The sequence below is a fragment of the Physcomitrium patens genome, chromosome 12 (assembly GCF_059467195.1).
Source record: "Physcomitrium patens ecotype Gransden chromosome 12, ASM5946719v1, whole genome shotgun sequence".
NCBI classification, from domain to species: domain Eukaryota; kingdom Viridiplantae; phylum Streptophyta; class Bryopsida; order Funariales; family Funariaceae; genus Physcomitrium; species Physcomitrium patens.
In genome coordinates, this window is record NC_143421.1 from 15,746,382 (window position 1) to 15,757,610 (window position 11,229).

An 11,229-nucleotide genomic window follows, 5' to 3' on the forward strand; every position below is an offset into this window, starting at 1 on the left:
TTGGGTTGGCACACAATATCAGCATTGCAAGGAATTGAATCACCTCACTAGCATCAACCTCCAAGCAATAATACCCGCAGAAGCAATACAAGAAGCAAGAATAATCCTCAAATGTCCATTGGAAAACATAATCAAATATAATCTAATTGAACTCTTGAATACCAAATCTATAATATTGACGCACTTGGAAGGCACCTCTTAATCTCTAACAATAAATTCCAAGGAATGGCTATGGTGCAAACAGAGATCTATACCGATCGCACTTTTCTACAACTACACCACAAAACGGGGGTACGGCATCATTCCACAGCAACAATGTCAATAAGATGGCCTTCTACAAGAGCATGCAGATTAGATGCTACTCCCCAATCCAACACAAACATTACTTTGCTAGACTCTAGAATCCATGGCTGTGCCAAAAAATTTCAGCCATGGTGTGGCTATTGATTGCCAAAGGCCTTTCAATGGCAAATGGAGACAAAAAATCCATTACTCAAGAAGGTGCAACCTCTGTACAAGGCAGATGCTAGAAATGGCGAAACACACATTCTTTACCTGCCCGCAAGTCTCAACAACTTGCGACAAGTTACAAGTATTTGAAGATTAACAGACCCCTCCACTGCTAACCTCACATGGAGATCTGCGCTACACAGGAAACTCCCCATGCCCAACCACAACCCAAACACACATGATGACTTCACTTTCTGAAACGTAGGCAATCGGTGTTTTATCACCAAGAGCACCCCGTGGGACATCCTTTGGTGGGCCATAATCTAATACATTTGGTGCCAAAAATGCAAAGACGACCTAAGGGAAGGCCAATTCCATCTCGGAATAGCACTCTACCGAGCTTAGAAAATAACAGTCTAGGTCGAAATGAGAGCTTGGGCAGAACTCCAAAAGTTCAAGCACTACCAATCACTTGAGCAACACAAAACAATAGAATCCAAATTCCCAGAGATATGGTTGGAGTCTGAAATTTTTTGCGCAAGGCAAACTCCACGCAAATGGAAATCTCTCACGCACCGCAATTTCCTCCTCAAAGACCTTGCCAACCGGATGCAAACAATCCATGCATCGATCATCTCTTCAATAATGATCCACGAAAGACTTGGCAGAACTAGATGCCCTCAACAAAAATCACCGCAACCCTTGAGTCCCTCCCAGACAAAACCAACGTTAGTGCAACACCACCCGCAATAACAACCTCATGCTCACTCGACATCGTCCAAAGATAGTGTCATAAACATCAGGGAGAAATTCACATGGGCGATGGTAGAAGAGATCCTTGTACAAATCATTTGCAAAATCAAGCCATCAAATGATGATCACTCAACACTAAATGAGTAATTGGATCCAAACTGAGTTCCTACGGACGCACGTGCACCCCAGCTCTCCATCGGCACGCAAAGAAACCGAGCAAGCATTGACACATACATTAGGCTAGCACTTAGGAAATCCGGATACAATCGAGTCTCAAACCTTCCACGCACAGAATCCCAAAACTCAGTTATGCTCAGCTTTTCCGGACCTAGATCTTAGAATTTGTAGGAATTTTACGGGCATGCTTTGCATGCCACTGTGGATCAACCCATTGTAAAAAAAATTACCATTTCAAGACCAGATGTTTTGGCACGTCTCAGCTTAGATGGTAGAACTACCTATGGTGCCGAGAGCATGAACATGATCTTTGGGATGGACAATTCCACCTCTGGGTAGCCCTCTATCGAGCATGGCAAACTACGGTTAGGTGGGAATGGGCGCCTAGGCCGAACTCCAAAAATTCAAACAATGAAGATCACGCAAACGACACATGGAGTTGGAAAGCACCTTCCTCTCGATATGGACGTGGGCGGACCTATTTTGCACAGGGCGATCTCGCCTCCAATGGAAACCAATACCGCACCACAACTTCCTACCGCGCGAATTTGTCAGCCACATGCAAACGATAAGAGAGCGCAGCCCCTCACCGGAAACAGAACCTGAGCACCTCGAAGGAACCACCCCCTCCACCGGGCCGCAGACACAATACGGGAATTCCGCAACCCCATCACCTACATTCCTCACTGCCAACTCCCAAGACCCACGACACATCCGGAGACAGACAACACGGAAGGCAACGATCAAACCGCAAACGCCATGGCAGAGGAAATCCTCGCGCAATTCACTACCCCTCTACCACCAAATCGCGAAGGACACAACGGGACCAGCCTCCTGCATCAAAACACAACACGGGCCCCAAACTCCTCCCCAACAGGACCAACAACAGTGCAACACCGCCCGCAACGCCACCCCCCGCCTCTGTCCGAAGATAGCGAAATGACCAGGGAGCAACTTGCACGAGAGATGGTAGAAGACATCCTTGCACAAATCCTTGCATTCTTCCACTGTATTTGCATTCTCCCAATTCTGTTGCATATCATGGAAAAAAAATAAAAGCGTTTCTGATATTTCATCAATATGTTGACTATCATGTACGAGTTATGTTGTGACCTTTCCCACTATGTTACACCAATTTTTTAAACACATTAAAATGTAACACATGATCTGGAACAGGGTAGAGGAGTGTGAAGCCACCAAGTAAACAGGTACACCTTTTAACTCTTTTGGGATCTACGATCCTAAAACCACACCTTGTTAGCCATACCGTTGTTCTGTGTAAATGTGTTGTTCAACTCTTAAGCTTTTTGAGACTGAGCACATTCCTCCTCTTCAAGCTTTCTCTACCTGCAGTATCTACAATGATTTGCACCAATTAAGACCTTCGCTACTGTTCTTGGAACCCTTTTTTTTTTTTTTTTTTTTTTTTTTTATCGCGGTGTGGATCGCCGGAATGACGTGTGTAATGTCGCCCTGTACAAAACTCAGACCCAAAAGAATCAAACATAGTACACCATGCCGACATGAAGTAGGCACTCGTGCGGGATGTTGAGCACCACGCTGCTGTCTCGGCTTATCCTTCGCAGAAAGGTATACATGTAGTTGATCACCAGCTTCTTGAAAAATCCTGCATCCTTTCTCGCTTTCACGATGTTGTTACCGAGTATGTACACCACGCCAGCATCTTTGCATGCATTCAGGAAGGCAACTTCGTCTTGCGGATGCGGGCTGCTGCTGCTGTTGCTGCCGTTGACGCTCAGGTTTGGAATACTGCATTCCTGGTTAGCAGACATCTCGACCGAGTTCGAGGCGGTCTGGGAGTACTGAGTGGAATAACCGTCGCCGACGCTGTTGCCTCCGCCCATCAGACTGTGTAATCTCAGCATTCTTTGCAACTGAAGCCGGTTTGGAGTGATCGTCGACGTAGTTGGCACCGTGGCCTCCTCCATCGGCTGTTGATCTGGGGTCCAGCTTGCAGCCATGGACTCCCGGCCTGAGCTCTCTCTCATAGACTCAATCTCGACGAAACTGATTAAGCTTTGAATTAGCAGTTGCTCGAAGTTGTCATCTTTCTTGTGGAGGTCTATGTAGCCGTAACGTGCTGCACAACGGTACATGGAATAAGCTCTTGAACCGATGCGACGGATTAGAAATCTCTCATCTTGTGGTACCGTGTTCACTGGCAGGTATTTAACGCAGACGAAGACTACGGTGGAATGGATGGCGGGGAGATTGGTGATGAAATGCGAGAATAGCGGCGGCACTCCATGAGCGAGATCTGTGTACATGAGACCGATTCCGGGGACACGAACGAGGCCGAGGCTAGGTCCAAGCCCAAGCAACCATCCCACTGAAACCTTGTGCTGCATCTCATACTGGTAGCGTTTCAAGGTTCCGTAATGCCATGTGCCCATGACTGTGCCGAAGACCACCGAAATGACCAGCGGCACCCAGCCTCCTTGAGTTGTCTTGAATAGGACCGCACTGACATAAATTCCCTCGATTGATGCGAACACGACAAGGAATAGCAAGGCAAGGAGGAAGTGCTTCCGCCAAATGATGATTATCACTAGGGTCATCAGGAGGGTGGTGACGATCATGACCATCACCACGGCGATACCTGCACACACGTGGGCAGAACGTGGGTAAAACTTCGATTTGTTCTTATTATTGTCGGCGAGGAAGTCATAAACTTGATGGTTTTAGTGGCGCACAATAGGAAAAAGAGATTACCGTAAGCATTTCCGATTTGGTCCGTGTCTCGGAAACCAGCTGTGACGCAGAGGCAGAGAACCATAAGAATCCAGTTGATTTCGGGGATATACACCTGTCCTGCAACATTATTTGATGTGTGCACAACCTTCACTCGAGGAAAGCATCCCAGAGCTGTCGCCTGCTTCACGATAGAAAACGTGGCGGAGATCATGGCTTGGCTCGCTATCATGGCTGATATTGTTGCCAGCACGAAGATTGGCCAGTAAATACTACCTACACAGAATCAGCACAGAAAATTGTGAACCAAGTACAACTATTTTTAAATACGTCACAAAAAAATTAAATAAATTAAATAAATAAATCAAACTCCATTTCCTACAAAGGATAGTGATGGCATTTCTTTTTGCACGAAGAGATCTAGTACAGCATGATGAAAGTCTGACAAGAAAGCTATGATCATAAGGAGTAGAAGACGGCGCTACATACTCGGCAGTGAGGAATAAAAGGGATCGTTAACGTCTTCCATATGTTCCACGAGGTAAGCAGCTTGCCCGAGGTAAGTCAGAAATAAGCACGGGTACACTAGAGAAGTGAAGACAATCTGCACAGAAACAATAAATTTGCTTCAGTGGTGGGGTGAACAAACCTAAGAGCGACTGGTGTGGACAAAGGCTTTGTGGTCAAGTGCAACGAGTCCGCTCGCATGTTTTCTTTTACCTGAATAGACCGACAACTGAAATGGCCCAAGTCGGCAAACAACGCTTCAGTCCCTGCAGTTTGAAGGCCAAACGTAGGATTCAAAAACTGCTAAGTAGGTTTCAAGTCATTTGTCCAATTTAATTTCTATTCAGGCTTCAGCTTGAACAACTTGTCTGCAGAAAGAGACGATAAACAGTTTATTATGGGCATTTTCCTGTAATAGAATGAATCAAAGCCAAGTTGTGGGGTGCATTCACACCTGTCATACACAGCACGATGCCTCCGAGATGCTCCCACCCCTGTCTTCCATTCCGTCTGAAGAAGTGTACGATTTGAAGGGGATTGAAGGCTAAGAAGATTGATTTCTCCCATTTGATTATGTTGTAGCAGCCGATACAGGCAAGAGATAGGAACCAAACCAAGAAAATCGGTGCGAACAAGACTGAGATTTTCGCTGTGCCGAAGCGCTGTACGCTAAAGAGGATGACTAAGATGACGCACGAAATGCCTGTCACCAAATCTGCAAGAATGGCGCTGAGAGATTAGAGTAAAGTTGAATGCACGCAACAATGGATCGCAAAACTTGAAAGAAAGAAATAACTGATCTCGCTGTAAAACTGTTGCTGAGATAAATAGACCGCTGCCAAATGTGGGTTCTTAAGACTGAGAGCTCACAGCCCAGAATCCAGAAAACTGTGAACTGAAGGTAAATGCTTACTAGTATCCAAGGAGGAAGAAGCAGCTTTAATTCCAACAACTGCCGATAAGACTGCAGAGCGCAAAAAATGAAGCAGCATTAGTCTTCCGGGACACCACCTGTATCTTCTTCAAGTAATCACGAACAGATAGAACACCATATTGCGACATCTTTAGAAGGTCATCATATTGTGAAAAAACATTTCGCCGATATAGATAGGCGCTCATCAAAGGCCTTAACCCCTAACTCTCACAGATAGCCACAAGAAAAAGCTACTGCGAGAAGGATTCTGATCATTTGTTCATTCGTTAACGGTAAGAGTTTATTGTGCACCTGAGATAGACGGGGTTAATATGCCGTCGCCGATAACCATGCAAGTCCCGAAGAGCACAATAACCAACAACACTTGCTGCGCAAGCACACTACTTTCCAGCTTCCTCTGAATCCAGGTTTTGCGGCGGGCGTTGTCTACGACATACGTGGTAAGCTCCGCATCGGAAGGGTGTTGATTTGGCAGGGCGCTTATATTACAGTAACGACACAGCAATGAATAGAGAGCGAAAGAACCCCCTGCGCAAAACGAGACAATTTAGATGAACTAAATAATCATCCTCCAGTATTTCGCAAGCAAATCCACTAGGCAATCAATACAAGTAATCAAACCATCCTCCGAGATTCCATACATTAAAGCAATTACCTTCGCCATTGTCATTTGCTCTGAGCACGATGAAGACGTATTTAATCAAGGGGATAATGGTGAGGGTGTAGATAATGAGGGATAGAGCTCCAATGATGTCATCCTCGTTCCTCACTCCTCCATTAGCAAACGTGCTCTTGAAAACATACAACGGTGATGTGCCCAAGTCTCCGTAGACCACCCCAAGGCTCTGAAACGCTAGGCACAACACCACACTCGGAGGCATAGTCTACAAGGCCCCAAAAACCACATGTTAGGTCACCCAAGTCATTCGGAAGCCCTAAGTCAACTCTTTCCCTCACTACAATGTCAAGCATGTCCTACTGGAGTTGTTGACATCTCCTTTGCATGACGCTCTCAAAATGCCGGGCCTATGAGACGCCACGGAGTAAATGGTCGTAAATCTTCACAGAAACTATCACAGAAACTAGCCAATATGCGTGGCACGATGCCCTCCAGAATCCCTGTCGAAAACCCTCAACCGTGCAGTAACTTCTTATAGGAAAACCAGGAGTGCGCCGGAACCTTCTCTAATTCCTACTGGCATCACTTGGATCTGGAGAGATATTGCTTCTATATCAAATTTGAAAACCTCACGGTAGAGAGAGAAACTCTATGATTAAGTTCACTACCATGCATTCAGCTGAGATTCTCCGCAAGCTCATCTGCAGGAAACGAAAGCTTCACGTACACAACATACACTGAGAAAACCAACGTTTCTCAAACCATACAGACTTTACTCAGCATTATTAATCCTTCAAGTTTCAGGCATGCACTACCTTAGAAAAAATTCTAATTGAATCCTGGAATCGTAGCCCTTCACAGCCTTGGAACTAGGTCGCAATTCTGAATAGCACATCGAGAATGACCAGCCTGTGCATTTTACTTCATTTTTATCATCACTAAGAGCAAATTTGGAAAGGTGGGATGTGTTGAGAGAAAGAAAGAAATAACAGCGAGGTAGGAACGACCTAATATCCTGAAGCCTCCTACTAAGTCGCTATCCGATTTTGTCCAAACTAAGTCCACTGCAAGGAGTGACGGAAGAAACGACCGACCGCAACAAGGACTACAATTCACATTGAACAAAACCAACGCTCAAACCAAACGCCACTGAATTGTACGCTCCAAGCTCCGACCCTACATTATAGCGGCAACAACACTCGACCCCCAAAACCCAGAATTGCCACTACGATGCAGCAAATTCTCTCGTAGCAAGAGCCTTAGTCGAAGGAGTGACACTTCCATACAAAAATCCACACAAACCACTTTCGTCTATGGCCTACACCACAGACGTCCGGCCAATATCTGTCCGAAATTCACACCGACAAGTCGCAGTAATCTAGAGGTTCATCAGAATGCGTTGCGAATTAGTCACCAATTGCATGGAACCCCCCCCCCCGAGTGCTTAATGCAGATGAAGTGGCTCAAGATCTCAGCGAATGCACGACGCACCTGGTCGCGATACATGGACCTAACATGGTCGGCTTCGGCACCCAGCGGCTGGTCGATCCGCTGATCCATGTCCCACAGGCGCCCTTGGTTGGCCTGCTGGCCGTTGCGACCACCTCTCCCATCTTCGGCGTCCTCCGACACCGTAGTGGTCGACATGATCCTCAGACGGCGAGCACAATGGCGGGCACACTAGCCACAGTTCCTTCACTCACCACACTGATCATTCAGAGCAGGCAATCGCCAATCGAGCTCCGAGGCACCACCACGATGCTTTAAACCGTCCCACGATTCCCAATCGAGCCTTGTCCTTGCCCATGCGACGCCGCAACATCCGATGCAGAATATAGAAGATACAAGGTGGGGGCTTCGCCCCCACTTTGCCAGCATCTCCTCGTGAGCCAGCCCCACCAGTATGGGCACCGGATCAATATTCCATTTATTACTCTACTTGGGAGAAAATTCGGCCAATTGAGCCCGGGTTCACGCTATTGGCGGGATAATTTCTTGCTTTTCGAACGACATACTAGAATATCCTATAGAAACTAAGCCTGATCTCCATCATCTTCTCAGAGAAGGTGCTTCGAAATCACCGATATCCTCTCGAATGTCTGAATTGTTCCTGAAAGTGTCAGTGAATGTGTTGGGGTCCACCTTTCGGCAATTGAGACAGGCCCCGTGTGGGGACCCGGCAGAGGAATACACGTGATCTCGAGGTTCTAATTTCACTGCAACTCTCTCTCGTTCTCACCCGTCGGGCTCCGAAAACACACCGCCCGCCGCTGGATGCAAACTTCATTCATCCATGAATGTATGTATTCATCCAATTGTTCCGTGCGAATGATTCCGTAAGGGTGTATGAAAGTCATTCGGTCTTCATCCGTAACCATCCAATTGGATTCGCCATTCCGCCTCCACAACTTTTGCTTTGCTAGTTTTCAAAAGTATATGGCTTGTTTAATAATAATTAAAAATTTCCTCGAGATTAATAGTGTTGAAAGGACATTGTTTGTTTGTTTGTTCTTTATACAAATACTGAAATTCAAAAGCGTGAATGGTCAATTTAAGCAGGATTTTGCATTTGATGGCCTATTCTGCCTCCGAAGAACGCTACGCAAAGTTAGTTAGCGTTATGCAAATCTGCATAATGATAAAATAACAATGAGCTTTTATATTTTTATTAATTCAGACATCGATGTAAACTCAAAATCCAAGTATTTCAAGATTTTGATATTGTGTATGGACATAAACTACAAAAAAACAAACAAACAAACATACCGATTTATTAGCCAAACACTGGTTCAAAATGCACTGCACACCTATGTCTTGGATATGATGTTCATTAGCTAAATAAAATCAAATAAAGTAGTATGAACCCATATACCCTGGACTTGATTTTAAAACACACATACACACATATCTATTTATATATATATATATATATATATATATATAAGTATGAAATCTCAAATTGCCTTTTTCAGTACTATGAAACAACATATTTATTTCTATGGGTGTGCCCTCTGTGGACGGATTGTGTTCCAAAAAGGGGAAAAAAATGATATCGTAGGCAGTAATTCTCACTCAATTGTTGGTGAGAGAGAGAAAGAGAGCAAGATGAGCCACCTCTCATTTGGCATCAAATCCTCGCATTTTCGTGGGTGGTGGGTGAGTAGTGGACTCCCACGCGGGAACCCTAATTTCTAAACAAGAAAGCTCTTTCCTCGCTGCTTCCTTCCTCAGGAGTGCGTGCCAGCAGCTTCCTCGAAAGCTCCCAAAGTCAATCTGCCCGCTCGTCGCATCTGCACTGCCACGTGTCCGCGTCGTACACGCCGTATACTTTGGCGAATCATTGTAAGGGGAATGCCCCAGTAGAGAACAAAGGTTGGAAATAGGAGACTAGGGATAGGGAACAATAATGGAGAGATTGGGGACTTAAGACAAATGCCAGGGACATGAGATAGATCAAAACAAGGAGGGTATGGCTTTAACAACTCCCTATATAAATTGCAATCATAATAATTATTTTTTTGCATCATATTTTCCCACACCCATCTCTCATTTTTACTCGGAAAACCAACCTTGAAATCTGAAGCCTTCAACCATGGATTTTACACACAATCTGACTTTTAAAAGACTTGCACATTTTAAATTTCAATTGGAAAATTTTAGAATTCACAAGTACATAAAATAGAATTTAATAATTTAATAATGTTTAAATTAAAATGAGCTGTGTTATCTTTTAATTTTAATTGAAAGATTATAATACAACATCACTAATATTTTAATCATAAAACTATTTCAAAAAGAAGTAGAAAGAAGAATAAAAAAATAAAAATAAATAAAAACTCTAATTAAGGTTATTATTGCCATCCATAATAGTAAAGAACGGGAGTAAATGACAAGAGCTAGGAATGAAGACACATAATGACAGTTGAGGACATGAGATAAAGGCTGGAAATAAAGATAAGGGATGAGGGTTGAGAATGAAGACAAGAGATAAGGATTGAGAATGAAGACATGAAATGAGGGTTGGGAATGAGGATGAGGGCTGAGAATGAAGAGGGTTAAAGTCATGGGTAAGAAAGAAGGGATTAATGATAAGGAATAGAGATGGAGGATTGGAGATGGAAGATATACTAAATTAATCATGAAGTTGTAAAGGAAGTGTAGTATTGACTAAAAAGGGATGTGGCTTTAACAACTTTATTTATTTATTTATGCCAATAAATATAAATATAAATATTTTGGAATTGAATCTTACATGTAAATCAAAGTTTAATACTAAAAATCTTCTAACTTAAGCAATGGACTTAAAACATTCAATATAGTTGTGTTTTGAAAGAAGTAATACAAAAACTATTTGAATTCTTTACAAATTTAAGAAATATTTATTCTTTGTGAAATATTCATTAATGGATATAAATAATTATAAGTAATTAAATCAATTGTATGATGTATTGCCTAAAAAACTTATATTAAATATATATATATATATACACATAAATAATAATATTATTAAATTATAATTTTTTTTGTTTATTTGAAAATAAAATAATCACCTCTTATGCCATGATGTTTTTCAATTGGATTATAGATATGAAACTTAGTGCATATATGGATATATAATTTATTATTTATTCTCTTTAGAAAAATAAATTTGAAATGAAAATTTTTCATTCAATAATTTTGATGAAATCATTATTTAAGTTTAAGTTTACACACATTAACATATGTTTATATGCATATAAGTATCTATATTTTGTGAATGTCTCCAGAGTTATTATTATTTTAACAACGACATAAACTAAATTTATTTTTATTTTTAAAATAGTTTCCAAAGTAAATTTTTTATATTTAATTGATCAATAGTTAATTAATAACTCTTAGTATTAAGAGTTAATAGGAATTTTAAAATTAAAATTAAATTAAAAAAATTAACTATTTTTTTTTCTTCAAAAAAAGTAGAGTTTAAGTGGCATATTAAAGTCAAACTATAATAAAGATTACCTTGATATAATTTATTTGATTCTGTAAGAACATTTTTATACTCCTTCAAAATTACAAAGCTAATTGTTAAGTTGTTCAT

The 11,229-nt window shown here is 42.4% G+C and overlaps 1 protein-coding gene across 2 annotated transcripts; it reads right to left on the bottom strand.

Moving 5' to 3' along the window:
- Window positions 1-459: 459 nt before the first annotated feature.
- On the bottom strand, window positions 460-8,297 carry LOC112289662 (putative potassium transporter 11). 2 transcript variants are annotated; one of them, XR_016505883.1, is made up of 10 exons: window positions 7,644-8,297; window positions 6,189-6,417; window positions 5,825-6,061; window positions 5,513-5,563; window positions 5,054-5,314; window positions 4,813-4,865; window positions 4,582-4,696; window positions 4,114-4,368; window positions 2,648-4,000; window positions 460-2,409 (listed from the first exon to the last, which is right to left on the bottom strand). XR_016505883.1 is itself a non-coding variant. In XM_024535057.3 (9 exons), the coding sequence occupies exons 1-9, from the start codon at window positions 7,797-7,799 to the stop codon at window positions 2,880-2,882; spliced, it is 2,478 nt and encodes an 825-aa protein (XP_024390825.1). In that variant the 5' UTR covers window positions 7,800-8,297; the 3' UTR covers window positions 2,425-2,879. The 2 variants fall into 2 exon arrangements, 1 of the variants encoding a protein (XP_024390825.1); XM_024535057.3 differs by lacking the exon at window positions 460-2,409 and having other exon boundaries at window positions 2,425-4,000.
- Window positions 8,298-11,229: the final 2,932 nt, after the last annotated feature.

Coding starts and splice junctions, on each gene's coding strand:
- LOC112289662 (XM_024535057.3), bottom strand. CDS start 7,799: ATGTCGACCACTACGGTGTCGGAGGACGCCGAAGATGGGAGAGGTGGT. Junction 6,062..6,188: donor AGCAAATGACAATGGCGAAG/GTAATTGCTTTA, acceptor CGTTTTGCGCAG/GGGGTTCTTTCGCTCTCTAT. Junction 5,315..5,512: donor TTCTTCCTCCTTGGATACTA/GTAAGCATTTAC, acceptor CCATTCTTGCAG/ATTTGGTGACAGGCATTTCG.